The 19,379-nt window shown below is 39.3% G+C and overlaps 1 protein-coding gene across 1 annotated transcript in view; it reads left to right on the top strand.

Moving 5' to 3' along the window:
* The window catches only part of LOC126412041 (sodium channel protein para), a 903,820-nt gene that overhangs the window by 148,876 nt on the left and 735,565 nt on the right, over window positions 1-19,379 (top strand). The window contains exon 6 of the mRNA XM_050081417.1: window positions 6,692-6,783. Coding sequence (XP_049937374.1) covers window positions 6,692-6,783 — 92 coding nt within the window. The remainder of the gene's footprint in view (window positions 1-6,691; window positions 6,784-19,379) is intronic.

Genomic DNA, 19,379 nt, shown 5'->3' with positions numbered 1-19,379 from the left:
TTTTGTGTTTATAACCCTGTAGTCACCTGACCAGAAGTCTTGTTCCTCCTGCCACCGAACTTCACTAATTCCCACTATATCTAACTTCAACCTATCCATTTCCCTTTTTAAATTTTCTAACCTACCTGCCCGATTAAGGGATCTGACATTCCACGCTCCGATCCGTAGAACGCCAGTTTTCTTTCTCCTGATAACGACATCCTCTTGAGTAGTCCCCGCCCGGAGATCCGAATGGGGGACTATTTTACCTCCGGAATATTTTACCCAAGAGGACGCCATCATCATGTAATCATACAGTAAAGCTGCATGCCCTCGGGAAAAATTACGGCTGTAGTTTCCCCTTGCTTTCAGCCGTTCGCAATACCAGCACAGCAAGGCCGTTTTGGTTATTGTTACAAGGCCAGATCAGTCAATCAACCAGACTGTTGCCCTTGCAACTACTGAAAAGGCTGCTGCCCCTCTTCAGGAACCACACGTTTGTCTGGCCTCTCAACAGATACCCCTCCGTTGTGGTTGCACCTACGGTACGGCTATCTGTATCGCTGAGGCACGCAAGCCTCCCCACCAACGGCAAGGTCCATGGTTCATGGGGACAGCCGTATACATTAGGTTATTTTCTTTTATTTCGAACGCAACTAGTTTCAGCAATTCATTTTGCTATCTTCAGGCCCCATACGCTTTTTTCGAATCAACGAGCTTACCGTACAGTGCCATAAAACTGGATACTGTGAAGACCAATCACTTTGCAACTGATTCAGATGAAAGCAGTTGGTGTCACCCTTTTGTATTAATCAATGATTGAATATAATAGAGGGAAACATTCCACGTGGGAAAAATATATCTAAAAACACAGATGATGTGACTTACCGAACGAAAGTGCTGGCAGGTCGATAGACACACAAACAAACACAAACATACACACCAAATTCAAGCTTTCACAATAAACTGTTGCCTCATCAGGAAAGAGGGAAGGAGAGGGAAAGATGAAAGGATGTGGGTTTTAAGGGAGAGGGTAAGGAGTCATTCCAATCCCAGGAGGGGAAAGACTTACCTTAGGGGGAAAAAGGACAGGTATACACTCGCACACACTCATATCCATCCGCACATAAACAGACACAATCAGACATTTGTAAAGGCAAAGAGTTTGGGCGGAGATGTCAGTCGGGCGGAAGTAAAGAGGCAAAGATGTTGTTGAAAGACAGGTGAGGTATGAGCAGCGGCAAATTGAAATTAGCGGAGATTGAGGCCTGGCGGATAACGAGAAGAGAGGATGTACTGAAGGGCAAGTTCCCATCTCCGGAGTTCTGACAGGTTGGTGTTAGTGGGAAGTATCCAGATAACCCGGACGGGCTTTCCCTCTCCTTCCCTCTTTCCTGATGAGGCAACAGTTTGTTGCGAAAGCTTGAATTTGGTGTGTATGTTTGTGTTTGTTTGTGTGTCTATCGACCTGCCAGCACTTTCGTTCGGTAAGTCACATCATCTGTGTTTTTAGATATATTTTGCATTAATCAGTTGCATAACGACTGGGATTCGCAGTACCCAGTTTTATGGCACTGTACGGTAAGCTCGTTGATTCGAAAAAAGCGTATGGGGCCTGAAGATGGAAAAATGAATTTCTGAAACTGGTTGCATTCGAAATAAAATAAAATAACCTGAAGTATACGGCTGTTGGTAAAGTTTATTGAATTGAAAAGTACATACTAGCCAATGTCTATTCACCATAATGGACCAACAGAGACTATAGTCTGTGTCTCAAATGTCACTACATCTGACAATAAAGCATTCTTCCCACTGAAAACAGTTTAACATTTAAGACTGCATCCATTATCAAGAAACACTTGCCAGCTTTTTAATCAATTCAGTAATAATTTTATTATCAATAATCATTCATCAGTAATATTCAGAGATTTTACATGGATTTAAAGTGTGTTACATTGCAAAGTGATGACCCAAGGACAATGCTTTTTTTTATACTGGCTTATCACTACACAGCTGTTCAATGTGTGATGTGTGTGCACATGTGTGTGTGTGTGTGTGTGTGTGTGTGTGTGTGTGTGTGTGTGCCCAGATTTGGGGCATTTAATACTGCTTTAGATAAATTCCCAGGCAAATGCCCATTTATAAATGTCCTGCCCACTGGGCATTTGCCCGGCCCGCATCACTAGGCCTAGCCCTTGCAAGAAGTATTGTTGGAAGATATTCTGGGATGAGATCCAAGAAAGATCTTCCCTTGTCCTTAAGGAGGTGGTAACATCTTCTCCAGTCCTGGCATTGTATAATGAGATTGCAAAGACAGATCTGGTGCTAGCAGTTATAGGATAGGTACAATTCTAGTGCAAATTCAGGAAGATGCTGAAAAGATGATAGCTTATGATTGTAGAGTACAAGTCTGAGATGGACGCTTCTACAACAGAGAGAGAGTGCCTTGAAGTTTTTTGGCCAGTCAACAAGTTCTAGCCATATTTATTTGACATACCATTCACCATTGTGACGGATTACGATTCTTTAAGGTGGCTGACTAGTCTGACGATCCACTGGGTCGATTGGTGAGGTAGGCTCTGAGGCAGCAGGAGTATGACATCACAGTCGTGTACAAAAGTGGACACAAACACAAGGATACCAACAGTTTTTCAGGGAATCCATTGTTGGAACACAGCAGTGTGGATGAAATCTCTGTCACCGCTGCATTAAATTGCACTTCTGCTGAACAGAGGGGTGATCTAGCATTGCTGAAAATTGTAGAAGCTTTGAAGAAAGAAGAACTGACCAGTGGAGAATTCCATGCACTAAATATTGGAGGGATTATGACCCAGTGAGACAGAAATGATTTCTCACATTTCCAGCTCATCTACAACCAGCTATCCTAAAGTATTTTGATGATGCTGCAATCTCTGCTCACCTTGAATTCATGAAGACTCTACACAGTATCAGGTGGAGGTACCACTGGCCAGGTTTCTACTGATTTGTTAGACACTATGTGAGCTAATGTAAGGAATACCAGTGATTGAAGCATGTGCCCCGATTACCTCTTGGGCATCTGGTTCCAGTCCTGCCCGCAATAAAGCCATTCCGCCAAACTGGATCTGTTGTTCCGGGGAAGTTCGTAAAATCGACGAACAGGAATTGATGGATAATAGTCTGCGCTGACCACCTCACACATTATGCTGACACCAATGCTGTGTCGACTACTGAAGCTCTAGAAATTGCAAAAGTCCTTTTTCTTATAAAAGACACGATTTTAAAGCACAGAGCATCCTATGTGGTGATCTCAGTTCATGGCAATGTTTTTCTGTTGAAACTAGTATCAGGGGTAATTTCAACTTGCAACAATACCCACAGGATGTCAACTCCCTACCATCCACATACAAATGGCCTTACAGAATGCTTTAATATGACATTGCCAATATGCTGTTGATGTACATTCATGCCTAACTCGGATAAAGTACTGCCAATTATGACATTCACGTACAGCAGAGTGAAGCAAGACACTGCAGGTTCGTACTGTTATTGTAGTTCCACGTTCGTGAGGCTGAAATGACAATGTTTCAACCAGACGATTGTCAGGATGACTACATCAAACATCTCATCTCCAGGACGAAAGAAACATGACAGCTGGCTCACATACGGACACCGGGCACTCAAGAGAAAGACGGAGAGCACTATAATGCCAAGCACCAGCCCAGTGAGATATGGCCCAGGTGATTTGATAGGGATTTTTACACCTGTGTGCAAAGTGAAAAAATCGGAAATGTTATTAAAGTGCTACTTTGAGCCTATGGTATCCTTCATCACTTGTCAGATGTCACATAAGAAGTCGAGGACTGTAATCGTTCATCAAGAACACAAAACCACAGAGATGTTGTCCATGTCCTCCGCATGAAGCCCTATTACAGTCTAGAGATGCAGATCAGTGATGAGACATTTAAGGAAACTGAAGACCCATCAAAAATCATGAAGCTTCAGTGGGAGGAGCTACCATTGATGCTCATCATAGTGAAGAGGATGTAACAACATGCCAAGAACACGAGGATCCACTAGTGCCTCAATTCAAATGACCTCTGACAGGATCTACCTCCAAGGTACTGTAGTTGGCTCCAGAAGGTCTTTTGAAACCGCAAATCATTGTTTCTCCAGGAGATGGAACACTGCCACAAGCTGTGGTGAATGCAGTGGGATGTATTGGTTAGCATTGTTGGCTGGCATGCTGCGAGTCACCATACAAATGTGGCCCCCAGAAATTATTTGTTATTTAATATTTATACTTTCTGAAAGGTTCTTGATAAGGCTTATATTTGTAATGTTTGTATGAATATCAGCAGTCTGGAATATTTGATGTTTGTGTAAACTGCTCCACACTCTGTCCAGGAGATCATTTCTGTTCTGCCTGTACGTTGGTGTCAGTAATAAATGTGCTTTCAGTGCTAAGTGTTGTGCCTCATTGACGACCCTACATTCAGATTTGGACTTGATTGTGGTTTCAATGAGACAATATTTCTGTGTGTCTACTCGTCAAAAGGACTTTTTTGCAGCAGCAACAGGAAAACTTAACTTTGTTTGTAAGTTGTGTATAGGAACTGTTGTCATATTTTGCATCTTTTATTGAACTATCATTCATTACCATTTCTGGGGGCTGGGCAGTGTGAAATACAGTTCTGTAATTAATTTGGTCTCTAATAGAAGTGCCGGCCGGTGTGGCCGTGCAGTTCTAGGCGCTTCAGTCGTTCTGAAATGAAGTTGGTGTTACTGCTTTACACAATTGAAAATAATTGATAGCTGTAACTGCACTCACCTGCAGACATGCGTATCAATATGCAGAAAAGTGTTATCAGTCAATGAATTGAAGTAAATGAAATGGGGGTAATAGAAACAATGAAAAAGAAAGTACCTTCAGCTAGTGGCATTGTGATCTTTGGTTTTTGACTTTTGTGTTTCTGTTAGCTCTGCTCCAATTGCTTGTTTTCAGGCAACTGGTAACTGTCTCTTGGGTTTTGTATTTTGTTAGACTTGATTTTTCTTTTGGGTTCACTTACTTTTGCGGACAAACCTGCTGAATTGTTGTGATATAGCTGTGATTTACCTCAGAGATATGAGATCTGGACCTTAAGAAATGCAAAAGTGGCCATAACATCTGTATTATCTGATGTAAATGGTTGAATTGCACAAGTAATTGGAGTGATGTATTTACACTATTGTTGAACTCAAAATCACAGTTGATTGTTTCCCACTACACTGTTGACCTTTAGTGTAGATTTTCTCCTTTTGTAACTTTCTTCATACCCCTATGCATATTGCTCTTGTGTATGTGTCATCTCAGTACACATCAGTACCCTTTTGTGAATCTGGAACAGCTACCACATCTCCTTCATCAGGAACTCAATGATAATATATTGCTTCTGCTCAGAAGCCATTATTTATCTGCAGACAAAAGAAAGATTATGTAACACTTGTATGGAGCAAGGGTCATTCCGGTTACCTTTTCTGTGTGAGTGATCAAAATTTATTCAGAATTAATTGAGCACCATGTTTTCACATCACTTTGGTACAGTCCTTGTAGCTGTCAAGCAAGGAAATTTTGTTGTTCTAATTTGTGTGATAAATGGGGGAGATACAGTGACACACTGTCCCTGAACAGCATATTTGGTGTCAGTATCCTCTAATTCGAAAGTTCTCATATATTATGGGGATAGAGCATAAGCCCCTGTTGATAGTAATCCATTAGCCATATGTGGACAGTAAACTAATCAGCCTGGTTTCCATTTTTTGAAAGGAGTGAGAGATTTTGGCTAACCCTTTCTTTTCATTTCACACTCTCACATAACAACAGAAACATCATTCTTCACTCTATGAACACTTATCAGCCCTTCAGTTACCCATTTGATACAACATTGATAAATCATCACAACTAAATCTTTACCAGTAAAACTGCTAGATTTCCATTTTTCACCGAAGCTCATTAGCTTCAATTTGAGGAGTATATATGTAACCATTAAATTACTAGAATAATGTAGACATCAGATAAAGTACAGAAAATTTTTATCAATATTGCTTGACCTTATTTTGTTGTTTTTTGTAATTAATCACTTGTGGAAAGAGGAAAAGAAAAAGGGAGTCTCTTAGCTAACGGAGTGTACCTGCTGTGCATTTTGAAACATAGTGTGTTAAATGAGGATAAATAAAACGGCAGAATTATAAGAAAAACTATTAATAGTTTTCTGAAAGAGGTACTTGATAGATCTTAAGTGATACAAAGCTGAATCTGATTATTTGAGAAACAGTTTAAAATTTCTTAATTATTTGTTCGGCATTTTTAAGCATCCTATTGTCTTGGTAATAATGGTTTGATTTGTTACAAATCTTCGTAAGTTGCCATAACATGTTATGGCATACTCCAGAAAATAGTGCATGGTTGTTTTGCTCTGTTTTTCACTTGTATGCACTCATTTCTACAAAATAGTAAAATATCTATTCTGTTTTATGTACTGGCTAGATATGATTTTATGTTTTGTGACGCGTTGTTAATTTAATTCAGACCATATGCTATTCCTTGCACATAAAGATTGCACATGCTGATATGACAGCAAGTAGTACATCATGACAGCATTTTCCTGCAGTGGATGTTTATAATGTAGATTATGTACATCTGATTCACACAAGTATCAATCCTAATCTCTGTATGTCATTTCGTTTTCAGTTATGTTACCATGGGGATAGATCTAGGAAACCTGGCTGCCTTGAGAACTTTCAGGGTCCTTCGAGCTTTGAAGACTGTAGCTATTGTCCCAGGTATGTAGGCCCATTTTATTTTCATCCTAACTTAAATTGTTGCACAATAAGTGGGAATAAAACTATTGGTTTATGTGAGGTGCTACAATAAAGTAATGAGACTGATTCTCTTCGCAAGATGTGGCAACCCTGCAGGCTTGCGTAGACACAATATCTTTGACCTTGGTCTATAAGCTGTTTCTAGTACAAGCGGCACATCGATGCAACTGCTCAGTCATGAGTTGTGCTGTAGTAAGTTAGCATGTGTTTGTGTCTCTTGTCACAGAAATGGAACCGTATAATATTGCGCAACGGTATGCCATTTCTTCTTGTGTTAAATTGGGTGAAATCGTGACGACAATTTATAGTAAACTTCAGAAGGCTTTTGGAAAGGAGGTTATATCAAGAGCTGAAGTTTTTCGTTGGCATAAAATGTTTAGTGAAGGCAGAAGGAATGTTGAAGATGAAGACCGCAGTGGACAACCATCAACCTCACGGATGGATGCCAACTTGGCCAGGGTGCATGAACTCATACTATCTGATCAAAGATTATCCATGAAAATGATTTCAGATGAACTGAACATCAATTGAGAAATGGTTTGTCTGATAATAACTGAAGATCTTGGTATGAGAAAGATATGTGCAAAAATGGTCCCCAAAAATCTCACACCACAGCAGCGAGAAACATGGAAAAATGTGGCAGCCGATCTTTTAGAGCAAATGGAAATCAATCCAGAATTACTGAGCCTTGTTATCACTCGCGATGAAAGTTGGTTTTTTCAGTATGATCCAGAGACAAAATGCCAAAGTTAACAATGGTGCTCAAAGGGATCACCCAGACCAAAAAAAGTTCGCATGTCAAAGTCAAAAGTGAAATGGATGCTTGTGTGCTTCTTTGATTCCAGGGAATTGTTCATAAAGAGTGGGTGCCTCCTGGGCAAACAGCTAACCAATATTACTGCAAAGAAATTTTAGAAAGACTTCGTAAAAGTGTTCTTCCTGTCCGTGCCAACATTGCTAATAATTGGATGCTGCATCACAATAATGCACCATCCCATACTGCTCTATCAGTACAGCAATTTTTAACCTCAAAACAAATTTCAGCACTACCACAGCCACCTTATTAACCAGATATCGCTCTGTGCGACTTTTTTCTGTTTCCAAGAGTCAAAACGGTGGTCAAGGGACACCATATTCAAACAACACAAGATGTCAAAAAAGCTGTGATGAGGGTCTTGGAGGATATTACAGAAGATGAGTTCCATAAATGTTACCATCAATGGCTGAAGCGCTGGAAAAAGTGTGTGCAATCAGAAGGGAACACTTTGAAGGAGACAATACTAAACTTGCCTAAAATGGTAAGCAACAATTTTTTTTCACATCAGTCTCATTACTTTACTGTTGCACCTTGTATGTATAGAGAGAGAGCTTGTACTTACCAGTAAGAACTTGGAGATTTTATAGTATAAATTAATAAATATTAGCTAATTGAATTGTTAGTAGCCCAGTTTACGAGACTTGCATTTTTTTATGATGTGTTTTATTTTTCTTAAATGAGGTTATAATTTTTGGACCACTGTAAGCATATACTTAATCACCAAAGACATCATCCCTGTACACTTGCAAAGACAAATCCCTTATGAAAAAACACAAAAACACAAGGACCTGTGTTCCCCCTTACAGCTATATTACTCTATACACAGACACTGCATGGTCTGAACGCCCCTCTCCCCTCCCTTTTTCACGTATGACTCAAAGATGGTAATGAGTTCATACTTATATCATGTCAACACACATCTGCTGTTATTTTATAAACTATGCTAGGATCATTGGCGAAAAATTGTCAGCCATTGAGCAGCAATCTAGTGGACATATGGAAATGACCACTGCAAATGCTCTTCTTATTTTTGTCAACATTTGGCCCAATAAGACATACAGTCACCTGCTCTACATTTTTAAAATTAATATTAACCTGCTGCATAAACTTCCTTATGTTATCACATACTTATATAATACATTTGTAGTATTCACGAAATAGTTTTGGCACCCAATATGGAAGCTCTACACCAGAAAAGTAGTTGCTATATCTAGACAGTGTATTTACATGCTTGTCTTGTCACAGTGTGATCACTACTACAAAAAACAAGTTGGACAATACAAATAGATATGATTAATAATAATTTATTAAAAGTTTTTTCCAAAATAAATACTCATTTTACTACAGTGTAGCACTGTTGTAAAAGTTCTGGATGTTGGTCTAACCTAACTCAGTGAATGTTGACTGTCCTAGTAGTCACTCTGCCTGGACTGCTGTGTGGAGATGGTTTGAAGTTCAGGCTGAGTAAATGATACACACTTCAACACTAGACATTGACTATCTGATGAAAACTCATTGACAGCTGCTGAGCTGTGACTGTGGTAACTTTTCAGTAACTGGTGATTGGCAACAACTGCTTATCTGCAACGACTGACTGAGTGAAGGTGTGCGACCACTTTTTATCTGTGCTTGGTGGATGAATGTTTGTCTGTGAACTGTTTTGCTTATGAAAGGAGTCATTCCTCATGTACCCACCATCTGTGCAGGCAGACCTAATTATTGGTCGATGGATTGTACTACTTGTAAGTCTTGTGATGGAAGCATAATGTAGTTCCTGTTAAGTTTTCTGTCTGTGTGGTGATGGACCATAGCTAAATGGTGCCATGATTGGAGACTTCCTAGCAAGTGGTGCCCTCTGTAGATACAGCTGTGTACCATAACTAATTACAGATGCGGTATACCTCTCATGGAGTGGGGGGAGTTCATTAGCTTCATACTTCCATTCTTGCAGACTCATGTATTTGGTACATGATAACATTGTTACTCCCCTTGGAATTTGCCTGCAACACCAAGGAAAACAGGATCCAAAACCTCAATCAGGGGGTGGTTGTTCGAACAGTTTGCCACATCTGCTCCCATCTTCTGTGGAATGAGACATGATGACCACCTCTGTCTGGCCTTTATCGGTTGGCTACAGTTGGATTAAGTCAGTTTTAGCTGCCAGCTGCAAATGCAAGTTCCCAAGACAGCTGGCTGCATTAAAAGTTGCATGAGCCTGAAAAAGAGAACAGCCTGGGAAGAAGGAAAGAAGAAATATTGGGTTTAACATCCCTCAGCATCAAGGTCATTAGAGGAAGAGCACAAAGTTGGATTGTGTCAGGGGTGTGGAAGGAAATTGGCCATGCCCTTTCATAGGTACCATCCCAGCATTTGCCTGGAGCAGTTCAGGGAAATCCTGGGAAACCTAAATCTGGATGACCGAATACGGATTTGAACTGTAGTTCTCCCGGATGTGAGTCCAGTGTGCCAACCGCAGCCCTACCTCACTTGGTAAATAGCAGCCTAGGAATTCTGCCTATATGTGCATGACTGCATAGCAACCTCATTTGATTTCTATAGCACATTGTTACAACACCCATAATTTGAACTTTATACATAATATTGCTGAGCTGCTGAATGGCTTTTCTTGGTACCCAATATTTGTTTCCATATTTCTACATAGTAATAAATACGTGATCATTTACGTAAAAAAGACGGAAAGAAAAAACTTCCGTCTGTGGATGTAAGAGTGGCTTTAAAGTGACATTAAAATTCAGTGTGGCCTCCCTAGAAATTTTTCAGCTGGAGATTTTGTCTATTGGAGTGGCTCTGTACGCAGGAAGAAATATTAACACTGCATTTTCTGTAATGTACTGCTGAGTGAGCTTTGTCATGTGAGACTTGAAAGCCCATACAAATTTTTCAGTAAGCCTGTAGGCTTGAGAATGAAATGGTGTGGTTTTGAAATATGAAATGCCATTTCCTTCACAAAAAAGTTTGATCTCCTGAGATGATAACTTAATAGTATTTCCCATAACTATTGACTTTGGCAACTCTTCAGTGGAGAAAGTCGTTGACAAAGCCTGAACTGTTTTCATAGAAGTAATCGATGACATTGTTTGACATAAGGAAATTTTGAAAATATATTGATGATAATCGACCAGTAGGTTCCTAAAAATGGTGCAATAAAGTGTAACACTAAATGTGACCAGGGTTCAGATGCCTGTGTCCACAGAAGATATTGTTGAAGAGGAGCTGACTGGTATTTTTAGTGTAAGTGGCATTTAGCTAGCATTGTTTCTATGTCTCCATCTATATTTTTCCAGTAGCAATACTCTCTGGCAAAGTATGTGGCACATATGATGCCCCAGTGGCATTGTGTAGCAGTTGAAGGACTTTGAGTTTAAGACTGTTGGGAATAACTATTCATGTCTTTCATGTTTGTGAAAGTACCAGAATGAAACCCACTTAGACAGTGAAAGTCTGTCTCATCTGCTAGTAAGATTTGATTTCCGGTTTGTTCATCAACTGTTAACCTATAAACCACCCTGATTGAATGTGCTGTTTATTCTTGGATAACACTGGATCCCTAGGCACAATTTTGACGGTTAAACTGGAATTCAATGGGGAATTTTCCAGTGTTATGACTGATTAAATATAACCATGCATCAGTAGAAGTATCAGAATTTTTGTCATATCCTATTGGCAGTTGTGATACCAAGTTTGCATTCATGTTTTGAGCTGAACACCTGAAAATATTTCATAAAAAATATTTCGACGAAAGATACGCTCAACACTGTTCAGCAAATTGCATAACCATTTGCATCTGTGTTTTTTCTCCTGTTTAGTCTTTTTCCTTATGTTTACTCTTATCCATTTGTAGGAGAGTTAATTTTGTAGTATTTGACTATTGCAATATTCATTGGATCTCAGCCAACACTGTGCCAGTTGTTTCAACTTTGTCTGACACGACCAGAGATACTGACTTCATCATTTTTAAGTCCTCCATTCGTTTGAGGCATAGAACCACATGCTGTCTTGTACCCTGAATTCATTACTTTCTTGCAATGTTTATTGAGAGATGGCATTAGCTCATTGTCTCTCACCAGGTCTTCCGTGATCATGTAGTACTTTGGCCAAGAAGCTACATTTGACTCCTATCAGCTCCATACTCCTCATTTGACGTGATTGAAAATCTGATTGAATTTCAGTGGAAAAGTGGTCAGAACCAAGAGAATCGAATGTGTTTTCCATAAAGAGCATAATGAGAACAATAGAAATTAATTGTAAATATATTATTGTTAACCACTGTCCGATAAAGTTGACTGTAATTAAATTATTGTCTTCTGTGAGAGTCACCAGTTCGTGTCAGTTCTAATTGTTAACAAGAGTGCCCAATGCAAAACAGAGTTATCTGAAATCATCATGAACAATAAATAAATTTGACAGATTTCTAATAAAACTGCACCAATGTCCTCTTTTCATTTAAATTCTAGGTTGTTTGTACACTTGAACAATGTACGTTTCTGAGGTTCCTACTTTCACTTCAGCTGAAACTACCTGGAAATCCTAAATCAGTATGTGAAGTTGAACTTACATAAAATCAGTGTTTAAAGATAGTTCTGCCATCCTTCGTTGTATACTGTATTAAATGATAATGGCTAAATCTTTTGTAACATGATGGTCTCAATCATGATTTGTATATAGCTACAGTGTAAGTCTTGCGCCCCACTAATTTTTTCCGAGGTCTTCATTATTGGAAAGAATTGACCTAACATTCCATATGATGATGCTAACTACTGTAATTTTCTATACCAAAATTTTCCTTGATGATAGTCTTAATCGTTACCAGCTTTAAAGAAATACTTGTCTCTTTTTGGTTTTAGGCTAGCCATAAAAACATTAAAAATAACTTCCCAAGTTCACTTGTTCTGGAAATTTCCTGGAGGTTATTATGTCTGCATTGTAGGGCAATAAGGATGGGAGAAATCACAATTTCTCATGTATTCAGTCCAAGTTAACTTAATTGATTATTCTCATCCTGTCTGCTAACAGACTTATTACCTAGAGTAGTCTGAGAATTGATCACCTGAATTTTTGTTGTATTTTTGTTGGACTACAGGTTGCAGAGAAGTGTTGAATTTAGAAGGGTTATTTGTTCCTATAACTTAATATATTGTGGTTTCTTATCCTGGTGCTGTGTTTTAAGTGAAGAATGTTATCATTGAATCATATATAGGAGGTGGACAAAAATATGGAAACACCAAGAAGACAACACATTACCATGCCTAATACAGCGTGGGAAAACTGTTGGCATTCAAAACAGCTTCCAGTCGAACGGATAACATATTACCACTCCTAATATGGTGTAGGAAAAGCATTAGCTTTCGAAACAGCTTGCAGTCATCTCAGAATGGACAAGTATAGTTCCTGTATGGTTTTCAAGGAAATCTTATACCATCCTTCCTGCAAAATAGTGGCAGGTTCGAGTTATAATGTTGGAGGTGGATAGTGATCATGCATCTTTCTCTCCAAAGCAGATCACAAAAGTTCAACAATACTGAGATCTGGTCTTTGACGTGTCCAGGGGAGATGTGACAATTCATCCTTGTGCTCACAAAACCAGTCTTGAATGATCCAAGCCATGTGAAAAGAGTTCCTGTCATCTTGGAACTCAGCATCAACATTGGGAAACAAATGTTGTACCATGGGATAGACCTGATGAGCCACAACCACAATGGCCATATAATCCTTGACTACCATATAATGCGACTTTGTAGAGTAACCATGTATCTCAAGGAATATCATACTATCTCATGGAATATCATACTGTGGCTGCCCAAATCATCACCAGACCCCTACCATGTATCACTCTTGGGACTTAAACTCAGTCAGACATGGGAAACAGTATGCACCAAGACACATCTGACCAAATAACTTTCCTCCATTTCTCCAAAGCCCAGGTTTTATGGCTTCAGCACCACGTTTTCCTGTGATGGGCATTTGCAACACTGATGAGTGGTTTTGGAACTGCCGCTCTTCTTGCAATTTTCTGCTCACGGAGCTCCCTTCATGTTATTTTGCTGCTGACGGGGTTCGCAAGTGTGACATTTATTCCTGCAGTGAGTTTTGCATCTGTCTTCCTCTTTTTTTTGTGATTATCTTCTTCAATGACAGTCCTTCACAATCACTTAACACACACCCTCGTCCACATTGTGACTTAGAAGATGATGTTTACACTTTGCCTGTATGTGATATAAATCTTCACACCATAAACTTCTGTTGTTCAGATAACTGTATCTAGAGTCTTTTCCACCAATTAATCAACACCATATATTACATTAAAATGTGCGAGCATGGCCCATGATTGCAGCCTATATAACATTTTTATAAACAAAAGTAACACCATAAACAGTCACTGTTAAACTTGCTTCTAATATTTCCAGTGTATTGCAGAAAGAAATCTATATCTTCAAGTAGTACATTTTCTATTTCCGTGCTGTTCTCTATCATGTCTGTTCAATGTAAATTTTGGTCTCTGGTGTCATTTCCACTTCTGAAGTAACATTTTATATTTTATTGCTACTTCAAAAATGTTCAAATGTGTGTGAAATATTATGGGACTTAACTGCTAAGGTCATCAGTCCCTACGCTTACACACCACTTAACCTAAATTATCCTAAGGACAAACACACACACCCATGCCCGAGGGAGGACTTGAACCTCTGCCGGGACCAGCCGCACAGTCCATGACTGCAGTGCCTTTGACCGCTCGGCTTTATTGCTAGTAATAAACCACAGTATGTGATCACAGAAACAGTCGTAACCCTTTCATTAAGAATCATTACAGGCATGTGTACACTGGAGTGAGGGTTAGGGAGCACTGCAGTGAATTAAGTATGTTTCAAAATACAACTCTTAGTCAAACAAGCAGGTTGCGCAGGATATGGTAGCTGGTGCATAGTGACCACTTTTCATCCAAAGTGCTGGGCGAGTTCATTCATTTGTTCAGAAGGAGAGGATGACAAACGTTTGCCACCTTTCGGCTGGTCGGCGATGGCAGAAGCAATGTGCGCACCCTGCAGTCTTTCTCAAACAATTTTACAGAAACTATTTGGTTAAAAAGTTTCATTTTTGTGTTACTTCTAGCTTTATATGTCACATTCATTATAACATGCCCATCATTTCAATAACAGTCATAGTTATTGTGATATTTATGTGGAAGTAATACACTGCACGAAATTCAAAAAAGTTTAAAATGAAAAATAGGGATCACAATGATTTTGCATTTGGTGCATATTACTTAATATGTTGCTGTGTATGAAATTTAGCTAACATATTGAATTTTTCTTTAGACGTGGGTGGAGGTCTCTGTCTGTCACCAATCTCGAGAAAATTGATCTGACATAGTGCACTCATTTGTGATCACACCACATGAGCATTGAAGCCAGAATGAAATATCCAGAACATTCCTCATATTTCATAAACAGTTTGAGATGTCAAAATGAGATTGTGGCAAATGATAGCACACACAGAGGAGAGTGTTATTATTATGCAAAACTTCATTATCTTCCATATTATTCCACTAACCATAGACTTTTCTGATGACCGAATGTAAGTTTTAAGAGCCATTGATAGCTAGTGAAATGAGAAGGGCTATGGGTTCTGGAACTATGTAAGCAAAGTATTTACATGTTTATTTTGTACTGAGGATGTGCTTTTTCATAAGATGCTGACCTTACTTTTCCTTTGTAACTCAAGTAACAAATTTAGAGATGACTGTCTCTGAATTCTGTCACAATTGCGTCTGCACAACATGTTAGTGGGGTGGACTGTGTAGTCTCTGCTGAGTTTTGGCAAAAGAAGCAAATTTTAACGTGGCAAGAAGAGAAATGGGTAGGTTTTCCCTACTTGTGACCTTCTCTGAAAGTTACAAATGATTAACAAACGAGGCAAAAATAAATTGCTATGTTCTTGGTGGAATTATTTTTAGATACTGACCAAAGAAGAGATGACAGATCTTTTTTGAATGGTCACCATGCAAGTATGGGTGTGAAGGCTCCCCACTTAATATTTACAAAAATTGAGAGTGCAGACATCAGTTTAGAACAGCACTTCCCCTTCAGCACTTGGCATTTTTCCTACAGTACCTCCCCAGAGCCCCACCATTACTGCTCTCCCCATGCCTGCCCTGCCATCTGCGCATCTACCAACTGTGGTATTCTGCATGCACTTTAAAAAGCATTAAAAATTATTGCATAACTGGGTGTGTATATCATGAGAGAATGTGGACACTAATCAGTAGAAAGCTATTTGTAAGACAGATAAAGACCTGGATTGTGTGTAGGGTTGTTGAAAATAACAAATTACAAACTCGATGAAAATAACACATAATGAGCTGAAAAATGTATGAGTGAAAAAAAAAAAAAAAACTTCACTAACAGTACTGTGTTGAAATGAATTTTACCTTCAATTTTTTGTTGGAATGCGAATGTGCTGGAAGGTATACACTTATCAGGCAGCCCCTTTTTGTGTCTATGTCCATATACTGCAGACCACTTTAAAGTGCATGGCAGAGTTTTCTGAACATACCACATATTAACATATCTTCCCATTTGATGTGCATGTGGAGGATGGGAAAATGATCCTCCACTGGAATTGTGTAATCTTGTTTTTGTGAGCTCCGTGTGTGTATTATGGAGAGGACTGAGGTACATTCCTAAATTCTTCACTTAATTCTGGTTCTTGAAAGTTTGTAGGTTGGCTTTCGTGGGATGGTTAGTGTGTATCTTTAAATGTTTGCTAGTTCATATTTTTCAGTGCTTTGGTAACACTGTCCTGTAGGTCAAATAAATCTTTAACCATTTGTGGTACCTAGCGAGTTGGTGCAGTGGTTAGCACACGGGACTCACATTTGAGAGGACAATGGTACAATCCCGCGTCTGGCCATCCTGATTTAGGTTTTCCCATGATTTTTCTAAATTGCTTTAGGCAAATGCCAGGATGGTTCCTTTGAAAGGGCACAGCCGACTTCCTTCCCCATCCTTCCCTAATCTGATGAGACCGATGACCTCGCCGTCTGGTCTCTTCCACCAGATCAACCCCAACAACCATTTGTGCCTCTCTATATTTTGTAAGTTCAATCTGGTATGGATCCTCTATGCTTGAGCAATATTCTAGGATGTGGGTCCTCCATGCTTGAGCAGTATTCTACAATAAGTCAAATGCATGTTTTGTGAGCAATCTCCTTTGGAGACTGACTACATTTTCCCAGTATCCAACAAATGAACCAAACTTTGCCATTTTAATGAAAAATAGATTTTAAAAAATCTACTCACTAAGTGGCAGAAGGAGAAAACATATATAAAGGATAAGTAAATGTGCAAGCTTTCAGAGCCAGTGGCTTTTTATTCTGACAGAAGGATTGAACACGAAGGAAGAGGGATGAAGGAAAAAGACAGACAAGGTTTAAAAATGGTGAGAGCTCAGAAAAGTCACCCAAAACCGCAGGTCATGGGAGACTTAGCAGTCAGGATAGGAAGGAAGACTGTTTGTAGCCATTGTACCCCATATTACCATACCAGCCCATTCCACATACATTTGGGGGATAGGAAAAATGACTGCTGTGGTGTAATTCATCTAATCTTGTCTTTGTGGTCATGTGTGTGTCATATGGAGAGTCTTTCCTACATTCTTTCCTTCTCATCCCAACCAATAAATCTTCCCTCTCTTGGTGTTCTGGGCAACTTTTCCAAACTCTCTCCATTTCCCAGACCTCACCAGTCCTCTTCCTCCATCCTTCTTCCTGGCCATTCAACTCTTTTGCCAGAAGGAGCCAACTTTGCTATCTCCTACTGCCACTTGGTGAATAGATTTTTTTTATCTATCCAATTACATTATATTTTCAGAGTTCGCCAGTTGTTTTACCTACTATTGAGCCTATGTAATCATCCCATTACATATTCTCACAAATTCTTACAAGAAAGCTCTTGTATGGATTGATTGAATCAAGTTGAGACGCATTGACGCTTAAGTCATAAGATTTAAATTTTGTTAAGGATGCAGTTTTACATTTTGGAACTTAAAAGCAAGTGGTAAATCTTTGCATCAATGTGAAATCTTGAGTGGACATCGCTGTAATTGTTTTCAGAAGGCACTTCATTGCAGACAGATGTGTGGGGCTGCTGTTAATATTGTCTGCCAGGTGATTAATTTACATTATGAGCAGCTACGATTCCAGTGCACTTCCTGCAACACACCTGAAATTACTTCTACATCTATCGATGACTGGCCAGCCAAGATGCTGTTATGTGTCAACCAAGATATCGTCAAGCCCTTCACAAATAGTGTTTAATACTGTTGGATTCCACTTACTTTTTGCACAGTGACAGTTGAACACAATATGAATACTAAGCCCGGGGTTTATTATATAAATGTATGTATGCTTATAGCAGAACACTGTGACCATTATTACATCTACATCTACATCTACATCTACATCCATACTCCACAAGCCACCTGATGGTGTGTGGCGGAGGGTACCTTGAGTACCTCTATCGGTTCTCCCTTCTATTCCAGTCTCGTATTGTTCGTGGAAAGAGGGATTGTCGGTATGCCTCTGTGTGGGCTCTAATCTCTCTGATTTTATCCTCATGGTCTCTTCGTGAGATATACGTATGAGGGAGCAATATACTGCTTGACTCTTCGGTGAAGGTATGTTCTCGAAACTTCAACAAAAGCCCGTACCAAGCTACTGAGCGTCTCTCGTGCAGAGTCTTCCACTGGAGTTTATCTATCATCTCCGTAATGCTTTCGCGATTACTAAATGATCCTGTAATGAAGCGCGCTGCTCTCCGTTGGATCTTCTCTATCTCTTCTATCAACCCTATCCGGTACGGATCCCACACTGCTGAGCAGTATTCAAGCAGCGGGTGAACAAGCGTACTGTAGCATACTTCCTTTGTTTTCGGATTGCATTTCCTTAGGATTCTTTCAATGAATCTCAGCCTGGCATCTGCTTTACCGACGATCAACTTTGTATGATCATTCCATTTTAAAGCACTCCTAATGCGTACTCCCAGATAATTTATGGCATTAACTGCTTCCAGTTGCTGACCTGCAATATTGTAGCTAAATGATAAGGGATCTTTCTTTCTATGTATTCGCAGCACATTACACTTGTCTACATTGAGACTTAATTGCCATTCCCTGCAGCATGAGTCAATTCACTGCAGATCCTACTGCATTTCAGTACAATTTCACATTGTTACAACCTCTTGATGTACCACAGCATACCTTCAGAATCTACAGGAATAAAATTAAGGATCCCTCTGCTGGTTATTATTTATTTTGCCCTCTGGTTTTCTTGGTAGTCGTTACATGTACACCAAATATTTTGCACACAGATAAGACTGCTGAATCACATGGTAAGTTCTTAAATTTTTGTTTCAGAATGTAACAGTGAAGATAATTATTTGTATACTTAGCAACTCAGTAATTTTTCTTGTATTTTTAGAAATTCCTCTGTGCACTGGTCACACAAATACTATGCAGTTTGCTTTTTTAATGAATTTGTCATATTTTGTCAATTCAGGACTTGTTGTACCACAGAATGGTTATAGAAACCTACCATTTCTTAAACTAGTTTTACTTTCATCTCAGGAACTACCAGTATAGATTGTTGGAATTTCTGTCCATGAACTTTAAAAGTAATCATCCCCTCTATTTCTACATTTTTGCCCTCAAGATTCCATTATACCAA

This window comes from Schistocerca serialis, chromosome 7, assembly GCF_023864345.2.
Source record: "Schistocerca serialis cubense isolate TAMUIC-IGC-003099 chromosome 7, iqSchSeri2.2, whole genome shotgun sequence".
Taxonomy (NCBI): Eukaryota; Metazoa; Arthropoda; class Insecta; order Orthoptera; family Acrididae; genus Schistocerca; species Schistocerca serialis.
Note: the sequence above shows the minus strand (reverse complement) of the source record. Positions and strands in the feature narration are given on the sequence as shown.